General features: G+C 37.8%; 1 protein-coding gene across 1 annotated transcript; it reads left to right on the top strand.

The window, feature by feature from the left end:
• Positions 1-7044: 7044 nt before the first annotated feature.
• LOC139711212 (oxytocin receptor-like) lies at positions 7045-12458 on the top strand. The gene is made up of 3 exons (XM_071623131.1): positions 7045-7399; positions 10789-11113; positions 12374-12458. Exons 1-3 carry the CDS (start codon positions 7045-7047, stop codon positions 12456-12458), a joined length of 765 nt encoding a protein of 254 aa, XP_071479232.1.
• Positions 12459-15797: the final 3339 nt, after the last annotated feature.

The raw sequence follows: 15797 nt of genomic DNA, 5'->3' as shown, positions 1-15797 counted from the left end.
TGATTTATGTTGTGTTCCTTGTTAATTTCAATGGATTATTTCAGCTATGTGAGAAATACCTGAAATCTAGCGTACACTGTGATGACAAAATAGTGCTTGTCTTCTGAGTCATAGCAATACTGTGATCATTCTCTCTCTGAATAGGATTGTGAGTCACAAAGGAAGCTTCCCATATGTTAAGACTTTTTTTCATTGTATTCTGTGATTTGCCTATTGTTGCTTAATGTACAGTTTAAGTTTAAGGTGCTAGGTGTGGGGTCTTCTTATTTTCATTATTTTTTTGCATTCATGAGGAGTAAATGCAATCTGTTCCAGAGAATCCATTTTAGCTTGTGAAAAGTGGAATTTGTTGATACAGGAATAGTTTAAACTCCACAGATATTCACTTCCATTTATTTATTTATTAGATTGATATCAAAGCAGGTTTAGCAATGTAATCTGTTTCAGTGTGAGCTATTTTTGCTCATCATATTTCCACGAAATTTCCTTGTTAACTACTTTGCATTTTGTTCTAAGTGTTCAAATTTCAAATTGCAGTGTTCACCACCAAATGCCGTCTAAAGAAGCATAAAGGCAGAAATACATAGACTTTCAGCAGTTTGATTAATGCAGACACAGCACCTGACATGCCTGATCAAAGTTGTTTATTTTGGACTTTTAGTACAACTTTGAAGTACATACATTTTCACTTTCCCGCTCTGTAATTAAACATTTTATAGATTGTTACGGGTCATTTGCTCAGTATGTGCCAATTTGCTCAAGTGCGCTATTTTCATAGTTCACTATCCAGCATCTGTTGTATATTGTTCTCTGTGAGTATAAAATCTCTGTCAACTTTCATCTTCTTCTTGGAAACAGATGACTGGATTTTGACCAAACCTTGTCAAACAAGCAAGGTCCCAAATTCCCAAGAGTACTTTTCATGAGATCTTCCAAATAGCCAGATGCTGGATTTTGACAAAACTCAGCAGGAACTGTTAATGGAAGGAAGTATCATCAATGGGGTTTACCAATGATGTGGGCCCTTGGATGGAATCAGATATCCCCCAAATTAGCTAATTTTTCAAAATTTAGACAAAGTCATCTTCTTTCATAAAACATGTGCATTTTGATCAAATTTGTCAGGAATCATCAGTGATGGGAGGACAGCATTGTTTGTAGGTATTAATTTTTTTTTTTTTTTTAACTCCCACACTAGATGTTGATCAAATATCCCATATTGGGCTAATGAATGTTACTTTTTTATTTCATCATTATATTTTCCCCCTTAAAAACTGGCGATTGGATGTTGAATAAACTTGGCTAGCTGGAATCATCGATAGGATGGGGGGGGGGGGGGGGGGAGGGGAGATTATAGTTTAATCTATAGTGGTAGTAGTGATCCATAGAATGGCCCCAAGATAACCAAAACTATGAGTGTTACTCAAGGAACCTGCACAAATCCAAGAGTCTCAAGATAATTTAAGTAGTTGCCACAGATGGAGTAGAAGGTAAAGTATGCTGCTCAGGTGAGCACCTTACCTTACATACTTTCTCTTTTTTTGGTTCTTCTTTGCTTGCTTGTTTGATTTTTGCTTATGTCATTCCTTTTATTTCTGTGTTCAGTAGCAGACATTATTTTGTTAAATTGCTTTCAGTAATGATACGAGATCAGTATTATGTGCAGACAGAATGGGGAGGATATTACAGGATTTTACTTCCATATTTACCACTATTTGTAAACCACAAAGTCTAAAAGCCATGAAACACACAAGATGTCATTTTATAGCAGCTGATCTAAGTGGTCATTCCAAACCTGTAGTTTGATCATTTGACAACACACTACATGTATCTGTAACACACTACTAGTATCTGTCACACAATGAGTTTTAGTTCTTGTCTCATGAATAAACCACCTAAATTAGAAAAAAATAAACCAAAGAAAACTTTTCTTGATTTGAAGATTTGAAGAGGCTTGCATCAATGATAAATGAAGGGAAAAAGCCTGACAGTTTGATGTTATTCATTAAGGGGCTTTGTCTCCAAAGACTTGGTGCAAGCAGCATACAAAGGAAATTTTTACTGGACGTAGTAAGCTGTGATGCAAGAAGACACAAAAAGCAGCCAACCATTAATGTATTGAGTACTTTACAGTGGACTCCCATTAAAACAAAGTCCTCGGGACCGACGGTTTTCTTTCGTTGTATCAAAATTTTGTTATAACTGAACAAATAAACAATAAAATGGCATACAGAGGATAATGTCGCAGCCTGAATTTATATTTTGTTATAACCATGTTGGATATAACGGGAGTGCACTGTATTCTGTTGTGCCTTATACAGTGCATTCCTGTTATGATAAACACGGTTTAGTGAATTTCCAGTTACAGTAAAGTAAATATTCAGGCTGCAGCATCATCTGCTCTATGTCTTTCATTGTTTATTTGTTCGGTTAGAAATAAATTTCGATATAATGAAAGAAAACTGCCGGTCCCAAGGACTTTGTTATGACAGTATTCCAAAGTATGCCAAAGAGTAAAAAGAGGGTGCTGCTGTACTGCTCCTGACTCTCCATTATGTGTAAGTAATAAAAAGTTTGTTTTTCATTTGTACATAAGTGTGCATCAACATGTCAGGGCATTAAAGTACATGTACATAGCACTGAAAAACAGCTTGTTAATTTCTGTAGTTATTTACACATATTTTATTTTCTTTCTCATTGCTTGTCTGATGGTCCTTATTAATCATGTTTGCTTTCAACATCTTCTGAGCTGTTTGGTTGAATGAAATATGTGATCGGGAACAAAAGTATATTGTTGTGATTTTTGTGATGATATGATTGGCCACATTTCTGTCTGAAGGTTGAAAGAAGTACAGTGTATTATGTAAAACCCATAGCCACTTAGAAGCCACACTTTACTGACTTTTCATTGATAACATGGATGTTGCAAAGTGCCTGTCATGAAACATAGCAAAAATGTAACCATGTGCGATACCTTTTTACTGCTACACAGTATATTCTACAATGTACATGCACATTTACTACCCAGTACGTGTACATACTGACATTTTTACGAGATTCCATTCCACTCCACTCACAGCTATTTACAGTACTACCTCACACACACACACACACACATACACACACACACACGTTACACCAAAACTGCAATATACTATTAAAAGGTTGCGTTGCATTGATCCAATCTGTGTATCTATTCTAGAATGTTTTTGTTGTTGTTTTTGTTGTCAGAGTAACATTAATGTGATTTATTTGAAGTAAAGGATTGTCAAATATTTGATAGTTATACTGTATTAGATGAATTTATATAAGGGGGAAAAAAGCTGAGTACCAGCATACATTGTAGCGCAGAAATGTAAAACGCAGGCATTTTAATTCTCTAAAAACCAACTGACACAGAAACAAACTAAACAAAATCATCTTTATTTGCTGGTAGCAACAGAGCCGAAGAGAGAGAGAGAGAGAGAGAGAGAGAGAGAGAGAGAGAGAGAAATGGTGCGACTATTGACTTTGGGTTTCGAAAAGTCGGGAACGGCGTCCACGTAGCGCGTTTCAAGAAGCATGGTCAGGAATACACCACTACATGTTGAATACACATACACAACACAATTATTGTTATTTTCAGAGTAATATTACTTCTAACAACATAATTTGCTTGCATTACCTTCTATGAAAATTCTTACAACAGCATAATCAATTACACTTGAAAAGCTAAATAATGAAATCTGATTTCAACTATCCCCTTCAAACCGTAATCTTTTTTTTTCCCTTCTGTCGTACGAATAATATGTCTTGCAGCCCCAGACTTGAGAAAGCAATGTATGTAACATTGAATTTTTGTTGCAATTACATTCGTAATCTTTTTATACCAATGCCAAATACACTTTTAAGTCTATATATTGATATGTATACCCTCTACACCTATTGTACACTGCGCTACAACACTCACACATAAAAGCACATTAAACACACACACACACACACACACACACACACATACGCGCACACATACACACACAAGAACTCATCCACACAACTCCCTGCTCACATTTAGACTGCAACAACTGCACACTTCATTCAAAAAATAAACTTCCACATAATTTTTATAATCGTTTAACCTTACAGCAATCTCCAAATAAATGCGAATACATTTTCCACCTCTTGTTTTCGGAACTAATATAATCATCTTCCACTAAACCAAACATACAAAATATGTTCCTTGGTATATATCGCCTCGTAGTTTATATCAAAATTTTCGAGGTTTGCCAACCAGTGTTACACGCCTACATCTCATAAACCCAACTTGAATGACAACCTAGGGGCAAAAAAATGCGTGCAATTGCTATGCATTCTGTGCAACTCTTTTTACAATTCACTTTCTATATCGAAAACTCACAATTTTGCATGAAGTCTTCAATGAAATACTATTTCTTATTCATATCAATATAGACGAATGTGCTGTAACATTTCCCATATTTTGATATTGATTATCCTACAGACCAAATATTTACGATATCATCTCCACTTAAGCCCATACTCTGAAAGTGTATCTGCAATAAGTGTAATCTGCCTTCGCAAATACCCGGGGTTCGCATACACTAAATATCATCAGAACGGGAAATAAATTGTTCATATAAGTTTTCAATCAATATCATTCTGCCTTTCATTAAATTGTTTTTATTGTTAAATATTGCCTTGATCGACGATTCTACACCCCTACTTAGCTTGTCATGCCTTTAGAATTCCAAGATAAAAGAAGGGTGATCTCAAGCGCATCATACTACTGTTATGATTACAGAGAAAAAATCTTCAACCAATGCACAAATTGTAACGAAAAAAAAAATACAATCGAAATATGATTTCTAACTCGTATCTTTTTATCTGCACAAAAATCTATTTATTCACATGAATCTGTTATATCTATCTCTAATATTCTGACACATGATTGCGCTTTTAGTCTGATCTTTTCCATTTCAAACAAAATCAAATGAAACCCTTATAACTCTACAAAATCTATGACCGTGTCGGAACGCTTAACGATGGGGAAACATTATAACTTATATAGGCCCCCTAAGCATATCTGCACAATTGATATAGTTTACCCAAATTCAAATCCTTTTGTTTGCACCACCGAAGATGTATATTCATTGTTATCAATATTGTTTTATAATTAGATTCCTCCCTTATTTTCATGTTATAAAAAGAAATCACTCAGAGTTTAATTCCGTTTATGATTACCAATATACTTCTGAATGATACTATAATCCTCAGTCAAATCCAAATCTTTTTTCTCCGATGTTAATTTTGAGACCATTTACTTCCCACAAAGCTTGAAATGATGTCCTGCGAGTGTACTTTTTGTGTGTTTTCAGTAAATATTGGAAGAATATAACACACACGTATTCGCACATAACCTGCTATTAATATCATGTTGATTCGCAGGCATATCAATTCATCACCAGGGGAATTAAACTCTACATTTCAATGATCGAGGAGTTTTAACGTTTCTTTTTTTTATAGTTTTAGAAAGTAAACGATCTCCTTAACATTAACACTGAATAGTTAACACAAGATTTTTTCCAGTTAGGGCTGTGTATCACATCGACATACAGGTAATTTGTCGAATCACATAACAAAAGGTATCTCAGAATAAAAGTAAAAAATAAAAGTAAAAATCGATGCTTTTCATTTTCTCCACTTACGCGATTTGTCAACTTACACAATGTAGATCAATACGAAATGTAATATATATATATATATATATATATATATATATATATATACTAACTATATAACGAGAGAGTGAAAAAGATGTTGAAGATACGGCATATGTAAAATATTTAGGTGATGTCAGAAAACAAAAATGTTTGAGTCAACGCATCTGAGCTCTCTTTACAAAAGTGATCGTAAAGTGGCTCTGAGTGGCAGTGAGTGATATGTGTATATCACGCATTGTGATGCACTGCATTCACTATAGCATATACAGTGTATAGTGAACAATAGAGAAATTTGCGAAAATACCTAGGACCATTAGTAGTCAAGTTCAGTGAGCACAGCATAGTATTGATATCAAAATGATGAAGATATTTGACATGATGATAAAATTACCGATTATGATGGCAATTATGACGATAGTCATAACAGTAGGATTGTGCTTACAATAGAACTTGGTATATAGACATATTGAACGTCTTCAGTGGTATCACATAATGTTGGAAAGTGCGATCTCATCTTTATACTGTTATCTCAAACTTAAAATCGATTCTTTTTTATTTTATTTCCTCTTCATCGCTGGGAGAGCTCTTTTGATTTCGATAAATGCCGTATGTATGATTTCTTTGATGTCGTCGAGAGCGAGGAATCTTTTCACCATTCGCATGAATAGGCATCATTTTTCTTCACAGAAACCCATTAGAACTGTAGTACAATAGCTCTTACTAGTATGCCATTGAATTAGTCCACCGTCAATACGATCTTCTAAGAATGAAAGGTCTTAACATTTGAGTACTTCATCTGACTGGCATTCGCATGGCAAAAATCGATGAGAGAAAGATATTCAATAATTGTTGACGGCTGATGGGAGGATAGCAATTAATGCGGAAATCAAACTTCACTTTTCTAGCAAACTTTGTGAAAAGAGAGAAGACATAGAATGCCACTCTGTGCCTCATGGAAGAAGCAAATGATTGCTCGGAAATACTTTCTATCATATTTTGTGTAAAATGTTAAGCATCGCAACTTAATGCCTGTGATCACTTGAGGAAAGTTGCCCAGACTAATATCTTTCATACATTTTTTTTTTTAGAATCTTACTTCTTTAACGACGGTATAAATGACTTCGCTTAATGACTCTGTCCTTCAGAATAGACGCGCTGTTGATGTGAGGTCCTCGATCGTGATGATATATTCTAGATTAATCTTGTCAAAAGAGACGTACGCATTCACTTTACATAGCCACTTTCTGATACACTATATATCTCTCATAACAACTTGCTGCTGGAAGCAATTTCCCAGAAATTGTGACGAATAATCGAGGAAGCTGTAATGGCCTCCACGAGTTTTACCAATGAATCACTTAATAATGAAGAAAGCGATAGCAACTTACCTCTAAGAGCTATTTTCTCAGCGTTTGGGATCTTTGGCATTTTAGGCAACGGTGTCGTATTCGTTGTTATTGTGCTCACCAAAGATCTTCACAAGTCGACCAACTTTCTTATCGCCAATCAATCCGTGATCGACCTCGCAGCATCTTTATTCCTCTTGGCCCTTCAGCTGCTACCTGGTTCTCTCCCGGTGGACAGGCCACTGTTCGCTCAATTGATTTGCGCTTTGTGGGTCAGCTGGAGTCCGTTCTGGATGTCCGTAGCAGCCAGCGGGGCCAATTTGATTGTCATCACTTGTGAAAGATTCTACGCCGTCAAGTTCCCTATCCAATTTCATGGGCGTCACCAGGGGGGGTGCGTTGGGTGCGAACGCACCCCCTTCAGACTAAAAAAAAAAAAAAAAAAAAAAAAAAAAAAAAAATTCAGTCTGCGAGCGACCTCAACGCCGGACACTAAATGATTATTATTTTTTCTTATATTGTTTTTTTTTGACATTTTGCATCGGGGACAAAAACAAAAACAAAAAAAATCGTGCGCAAAAGCAATTCGCACCCCTGGTTCTGGCAGCACTGATTTTATACATAATTTTCTACTAGTACAAGTGTATTCTATACAGTGTTGACTATATACATAGATTTTGCACATCCTTCCCATACTTGGTCACTTCGACGCCACCTCGCTGGTCATACCTCCCCCAGTCATGAACATAAACCGACACCCTTGACTACCAGTGGCGGATCCAGGGGGAGGTGCGCACCGGGCGTCCCCCCCCCCCCGCCCCCTCTTAATTTCCAAAGCGAAAAAGTATAGCAAAATGGCAGTTTTTGGACTATAAAATGTCAACATTTTCAATCTCGCTCGCTGGCATTTAGTCGTAATGCCATTCTCCTGATGTTGCTGCCAGTAATTGCCGGCAGTTCCACCCGGTGCGCCCCCCCCCCCTTACTGCAAAGAATATAGCTACAAACGGCAGTTTTGAGACTGTAAAATGTCACAATTTTCAAGCTCGCTCGCTCCGCTCGCTCGCATTTGAATTCTCCTAATATTGCTGCCAGTAATTGCCAGCAGTTGCGCCCGGTGCGCCCCCTCAATTTCGAAAGCAAAAAAAAAAAAATATAAAACGGCAGTTTTGGGACTGTAAAATGTCAAAATTTTCAAGCTCGCTCGCATTTAATCTTTATGCAATTCCCCTGATGTTACTGCCAGTAATGTCTGCAGTTGCGCCCGGTGCGCCCCCGCCCCCCCTTAATTTCCAAAGCGAAAAAATATAGCTACAAACGGCAGTTTTTCTACTGTAAAATGTCAAAATTTTCAAGCTCGCTCTCTTCGCTCGCTCGCATTGAATCGTTATGCAATTCACCTGATGTTGCTGCCAGTAATTGCCAGCAGTTGTGCCCGGTGGCATGCGCTCCACCCCCCCCCCCCCTTAATTTCCAAAGCGAAAAAATATGGCTAAGAACGGCAGTTTTTGGACTGTAAAATGTAAAATTTTCAAGCTCGCTCGCATTTAATCGTTATGCAATTCACCTGATGTTGCTGCCAGTAATTGCCAGCAGTTCCGCCCCCCTCCCTTTATTTCCAAAGCGAAAAAATATGGCTAAGAATGGCAGTTTTTGGACTGTAAAATGTAAAATTTTCAAGCTCGCTCTCTTCGCTCGCTCGCATTTAATCTTTATGCCTTTCTCCTGATGTTACTGCCAGTAATTGTGTGCAGTTGCGCCCGGCGCACCCCCCCCCCCTTAATTTCCAAAGTGAAAAAATGATTACAAACGGCAGTTTTTCTACTGTAAAATGTCAAAATTTTCAAGCTCGCTCTCTTCGCTCGCTCGCATTGAATCATTATATGCAATTCACCTGATGTTGCTGCCAGTAATTGCCAGCAGTTGTGCCCGGTGGCATGCGCTCCACCCCCCTTAATTTCCAAAGCGAAATAATATGGCTAAGAACGGCAGTTTTTGGACTGTAAAATGTAAAATATTCAAGCTCGCTCGCATTTAATCGTTATGCAATTCACCTGATGTTGCTGCCAGTAATTGCCAGCAGTTCCGCCCGGTGCGCCCCCTCCCTTAATTTCCAAAGCGAAAACATATGGCTATAAGAACGGCAGTTTTTGGACTGTGAAATGTAAAATTTTCAAGCTCGCTCGCATTTAATCGTATGCAATTCACCTGATGTTGCTGCCAGTAATTGCCAGCAGTTCCGCCCCCCTCCCTTTATTTCCAAAGCGAAAAAATATGGCTAAGAACGGCAGTTTTCGGACTGTAAAATGTAAAATTTTCAAGCTCGCTCTCTTCGCTCGCTCGCATTTAATCTTTATGCCTTTCTCTTGATGTTACTGCCAGTAATTGTCTTCAGTTGCGCCCGGCGCACCCCCCCCCCCCCCTTAATTTCCAAAGTGAAAAAATGATTACAAACGGCAGTTTTTCTACTGTGAAATGTCAAAATTTTCAAGCTCGCTCTCTTCGCTCGCTCGCATTGAATCGTCATGCAATTCACCTGATGTTGCTGCCAGTAATTGCCAGCAGTTCCGCCGGTGGCATGCGCTCCACCCCCCCTTAATTTCCAAAGCGAAAAAATATGGCTAAGAACGAAGTTTTTGGACTGTAAAATGTAAAATTTCCAAGCTCGCTCGCATTTAATCGTTATGCAATTCACCTGATGTTGCTGCCAGTAATTGCCAGCAGTTCCGCCCGGTGCGCCCCCCTCCCTTAATTTCCAAAGCGAAAAAATATGGCTAGGAACGGCAGTTTTTGGACTGTAAAATGTAAAATTTTCAAGCTCGCTCTCTTCGCTCGCTCGCATTTAATCGTTATGCAATTCACCTGATGCTGCTGCCAGTAATTGCCAGCAGTTCCGCCCGGTGCGCCCCCCCCCCCTCTCCCTTGATTTCCAAAGCGAAAAAATATGGCTAAGAACGGCAGCTTTTGGACTGTAAAATGTAAAATTTTCAAGCTCGCTCGCATTTATTCGTCATGCAGTTCACCTGATGTTACTGCCAGTAATTGCCAGCAGTTCCGCCCGGTGCGCCCCCTCCCTTTATTTCCAAAGCGAAATAATATAGCAACAAACTGCAGTTTTTTTGTTTGTTTGGTTTTTTTTTACTGTGAAAATGTCAAAATATTCAAGCTCACACGCTCCGCTCGCTCGCATTTAATTGTTATGCCTTTCTCCTGATGTTGCTGCCAGTAATTGCCGGCAGTTGCGCCCGGTGCGCCCTCCTCCCCCCCCCTCTTTATTTCCAAAGCGAAAAAATATAGCTCCAAGTGGTAGTTTTTTTACTGTAAAAGATGAAATCCTAGCTACGCCGGTGCCCTTTCCCCGCTTGGTTTCCCTCAACAACAGTAAAAGTCTAGGGATTGAGAGCTTCCTATATTCCAAATGTCGGTCCAAAAAAAATCTCGTTACATTAGGGTCAAAACGCACCCCCCTTGAAAAAAAGCTGGTGACGCCCCTGAATTTAGGCAAAACCAGAGAGCCACATGCTTAGTAATCATGATTTCTGTTCCTTGGATATAATATCATGGTGCCATCTATGGTGTTCAAATCTATTTATGGACAAATGTCGAGCATCAAACTTGTTACTTATATCAATGGCCGAGCTGGCAAATTCGAATCTTCATAGGAGTGATGATATTCATTTTGAATTTCTTTGCACCTGCTTTTATTATGACTTCTTTGTATTCAGCAATTGCCCTCCAACTGAAGCGGGGACCAGGTCAAGAATCTGAGAAGATGACCCGCCGCGAACGAGCGCGAAGAGACGTGGTGAAGACTGTCTTGGTCGTCTGCCTGGCTTACATTGTGTGTTGGGCGCCAAATGACTTGTATGGACTTTACAGTGTGCTGGGAGGAAACGTGAGCTTTGATGGTGTTGCATACGAACTGACAATTCTTATAGCCTTCTCTAACATGTGGATAAACCCTATCATATATTCTTTCAGATATCATAAGTTTCAAGCGGCAATCAAGCGGCTACTTACAGGTCAGGAAAAAAATAGATCTTCCACTGTGTCCGCGATCTCTTCGATTTATTAGAATAGTGGTCTATAGTCAATTCAAAGTATAAACAGAAGAGTGAAGTGAAGATATTCTTTATATTCAAAGTTGACTTAGACTTGAAGTTATTCATTATTGCAAAATCGAACAAGGTAATGACAAGGACATATTGACAAAATCGCACAAAACAAAGGGGAGAAACGAATTTCAAAATTTGGCATATTTGCCCAGATCAGTGAGAATGAAGAGAGACATTGTTACACGTAAATTATTACTATTGTGAGATGATATCATGGCCTTTGAGGTCACAAATAGATGTCCTTGTGCTCAGAGTATGCTTGCTAAGTATAAGTAATAATGTTTCTTAGAATGTAATAAAGCATGCAGTAACGAGCTTTGAAGGGTTCATAGTAACTAAATTAGTGACAATTCATGAATAACTTCGACATAGTTTTATAATTATCAAAATGGATGTCAGTGTGTTGGAGGATATCATGTACACATCATTGCAAATTTCACCGTTCTCCTTTATAAGTATAAGATAAGCTATCAAACTTGCACTTTTCTATTAGTTTGTGTATATCACAAAATATTTACTTTCAGCTCCGTTAAAATGTACCCAAGAGTAAAGCGATTCCTAATGATATAGCAATAATCTAAAAGGGATGATTGTAGCATTATTTATGTAATGTCAATCATCTTCATTGATCGAATAACACGTATAGCGGATCACGGTTTGAATAGATTCTCCCTATATTCAGCTTCTAGTCTTGGCAAAGGTTATCTACTGAAGATAGGAATAGACTCGTATTATCATGTGTATAAGGTGTCCGATGAATGTTAATGGCTCTGCAAAAAACAGAAGATAATAATACTATGATTTCTTCACAAATTTCGTTTGTAGAGTTTGGAATTGCATTTACGTCAGAAATGCTGATGAGAACAAGTACTAATCACTTGACACATTTTCGCAACTAGATTATTCATATAGCCAGGTCGATTTTTTTTTCTTTAAGGGGTGTGCATGCAAATACAGCAATAATGTTTGGGTGGATAAGACTTCTCCAGAATGTCGTCAGAATGTTTTCCTAACTTGGAAGACCCATGGTCACTGACATCTGTTATTGCCACCCCCTCCATTCATCCCTTCCTGACGTCCGTACCCCACCTGTTTTCCTGCAACCTGTCTATCAGTGTACCAGTAACCCTCAGGATTAGTCTTAGGACTCCCTTATAGCTTTTCGCCCCAGTAGCCCCGTAAATGTTCTTTTCAGCGTGACCGACGGCTACTTTAACAAGGAGCATCGCTTCAGCACCTGTGTGCGACCTATCCGCGACAGGTCTGGTGAGAGCCGGTGAGAGAGATCAACGAGACAAATCATCGTCATACACAGGCAAATATTTGATTTTATTATGTAGCAAAGACTACGACCGAGTCCGTAAACGATTTGAAGTGAATGATTGTACTTCAGTGATCGACGAACAAGCTAAAACGTTTGTCATTGGATTATTTTGTTAAAACACAATCCCAGGTATTATAATGAACTCGGGAGTGTAAGATTCGGGTTACACGTAAGTCATGCATGCTTTCATTTTTTTTTTCTTCGTGGCGGGACAGGCAAGCTTAGAATTGTTGTCATTCTGTGGTAGCCTGAATATTTTTTTTTCCGGTTTTATACCAGTTGGGTCAGTAATAATGTCTTCAGGTTTAAGAAAGCCTACCAAAAATGTAGAATTGCCTATTACCAGATTACTGAGCAGAATCTCTGAGACCACAAAGGATGAAATTAAAACTCAACATCCGAATACACATCCCGAACTCTTACTTCGAAAGAAGACAAGAGAATGTGTATCAAATCAAACAACCATTTAAGATTGACAGTATACACATTTATACGATCTTCACTGTCTTAATTGGTACGTCCAAAAGACTTGTCATATGACCCTATAAGCTTATCAAATATTTAATGACAATCCGCTAAATGACAACATTACAAATTAAACAATTACACTTATTTGTACATTCAAAAAGAGGTATAAATCGTAACTTCGTTTTCAAGGAATATCTCGTGGAAATTCTGTCATAAAACCATATCTTCTGATGGCAGGATGGTTTTCAAATTTTTGAGCGTTCTTTGACGTACGCCAGAACATGGAAGCACACTTAAAAAATGTGTGAATATCATCATGTCTAAACCTCAGCTCTATCAGAGATTAACGACGTTGATTGATCTGCTCTGAATAAAAGGAACCACATGCCTATTCACTCAGTTTTGCGATTATCATTATTATTACTATCAGTAGTAGGAGTAGGAGTAGCAGTAGCAGTAGCAGGTAGTAGTAATAGTATAGTCACGGTATAGCAGTATATAGTAGCAGTAGCAGTAGCAGTTCTATAGCAGTAGTAGTAGCATAAAGTAGTAGTAGTAGTAGTAGTAGTAGTAGTAGTAGTAGTAGTAGTAGTAGTAATGGTAGTAGTAGTAGTAGTAATGGTAGTAGTATTTAATTGAATTAATTGAATTGAATTGACTCGATTTGAATTACTGAAATTGCACGGGTCTTACACTCGAGACACAGTGAACAGTACCAGCACGTTTATTTTCATATTTCACTTGACATTTATACATATAGGCCTACTAAGCCAAAAAAAAAATACAACTAAAAAGATACATGAATATGATATTAAGTGGGTCATAACAAGAAAATGTTTCAGCATATATTATATACATGGAAGATATTTTTTTTACATGTAAAATGTGAAGGAACCGCAAAAGCAAAGCTTGTAACAGCGGATTCCAGGAAAAAGTAGGCCCTATATATACCTGTATGTAAATTCGTTTTGCAATGGACATAGGACACAAAGGACTATACGAAACTATCATGAAAGCTGAAATAGCAAGATACAAAGGGCAGAAGAAGTAAAGAAAAGAGAAAGAAAAAGGAAAAAAGAAATAGGATGAGAACTGGTTGGAAAAATGCATAAAAATACACAGGTATAATTACGAGCATATTATATCTATACAATCAAGTTGTATAGTATATAGTAGTAGTATCACTATTATTATTGTTATTATTGTTATTATTATTATTATTATTATTATTATTATTATTATTATTATTATCTAAATCATCATCATATAGCGTCAACAGTCCTGATCGATCCTTCTTTATCCACGCCTTGTGTACAGTATAATATATATACGGGAAAAAATTGAGAAAATGACTCCAATTGAATGTGAATAATGACCTGTTCGATCAAGTTCCCATGGCAGGGTCCTCTTGAGATGGACTGTGTAGTTGTGTTCATGTCCTGTTTACTGTTAGAAAATACCGGTAAGCCAGTTATATCATCCTGTATGGCCCGACTTCATATCTTCTTTAATGTTAGCTTTTTTTTTAGTGTATTTTCTGTTTTCTGTAGTATTTTCTTTTGTGAATACTAAAGCAAACCCTTAAAATGATCATCAGGAATTGAGAGAGCTATAGAGGAAAAGAGGAATAGAGTGACCTCAGGGATCACTCCAAATTCTTCGAGTGATCCCTGGGGTCACTCCAAAATGAGTGAAAATGAGCATTTTCACTCAAAATTTACTCCAATTTCACTCTAAATTCACTCTTTTTTTGTATTCACTCCTTCAAGAGTGAATATTTTTACTCGATTTTTTGGAGAGTTAGTTTAGACAAGCATGAAAAAAAAGAGCCCCACATAATCGTTGGATGTTTACTCATTTGAACAAACTTATACAAAATCACTTTTTTTTGTTGCACTGGGACAGTAAATCAGTTACAACTTTGTTTTACACTCTGTGTATTAATTTGGATAATGAGATAGCAATGTAACCATCCTTAGAATGAACCAAAGTGTCTGTCGTCTGATTTAGGGCTTCAAAATAAATTCCTAAATATGAGTTAAGGATAAAGATTACCAAACGTGAAAATCAGCAATCAGTATAATCAATGTAGGACGCTTAGAAATAGAGAGAGAGAGAGAAAAAAATAAACTGCAGATTTTCTAAAGTTGCGGTTTCCTGGTGCGGTTTGTGTCACCGACACGTGTGAAATGCGACAACACCATACAGCACAATTCCCTATACCGGTGCCCACGACGAAGAAATTCTGGTGGTATAGGCCCCAATTCTTCTTCTCACACAACAAGTACAACACGAGTGTAATAATTATGCTCTCTATATATGTATAATAAGATATGGTAATATAAGAATGGAATACTTAAATGTCACGACTGATGTTATTTCTTTGACTTTTTTTTATTTGTTTTCCGATTTTTATCTTTGTCAGAGATCAAGAGGTGTGTGTGTGTGTGTGTGGGGGGGGGGGGGGGTGGTGCAGTCTATCATCCTCCCCGTCTTAATCCCTTCATTTGTGCCCGAATGATTAGACTCCATGCAGCACATGTTTGATGTGTGTTTGTGTCAGTGGCGTATCTAGGGGGGGGCAAGGGGGGCACGTGCCCCGGGCGCCACTCCTTGGGGGCGCAAAAAAACGAGAAAACGAAAAAAAAAAGAAGAAAAAAAAAAAGAAAGAAGAAGAAGAAGAAGAAGAAGGGGAAAAAAAAATTGCCCGGACGGGGGAGGAGGAGGGGGGGGGGGGAGGGAAAAGGGGGCAGAAAACCAAATCAAACAAGATAAAAACAAAACATGATGATGACACGGACAAATAACAATGTTTATTGTGTTATTG

This window comes from Diadema antillarum, unplaced genomic scaffold (genome assembly GCF_040938485.1).
Source record: "Diadema antillarum isolate AM-2024a unplaced genomic scaffold, OU_Dant_1.0 seq00001626_RagTag, whole genome shotgun sequence".
Classification (NCBI taxonomy): domain Eukaryota; kingdom Metazoa; phylum Echinodermata; class Echinoidea; order Diadematoida; family Diadematidae; genus Diadema; species Diadema antillarum.
The sequence above is the reverse complement of the archived record's forward strand: the minus strand, read 5'-3'. Positions and strand labels throughout refer to the sequence as shown.

Coding starts and splice junctions, on each gene's coding strand:
- LOC139711212 (XM_071623131.1), top strand. CDS start 7,045: ATGGCCTCCACGAGTTTTACCAATGAATCACTTAATAATGAAGAAAGC. Junction 7,400..10,788: donor CAATTTGATTGTCATCACTT/GTGAAAGATTCT, acceptor CTTTGTATTCAG/CAATTGCCCTCCAACTGAAG. Junction 11,114..12,373: donor AAAAATAGATCTTCCACTGT/GTCCGCGATCTC, acceptor TGTTCTTTTCAG/CGTGACCGACGGCTACTTTA.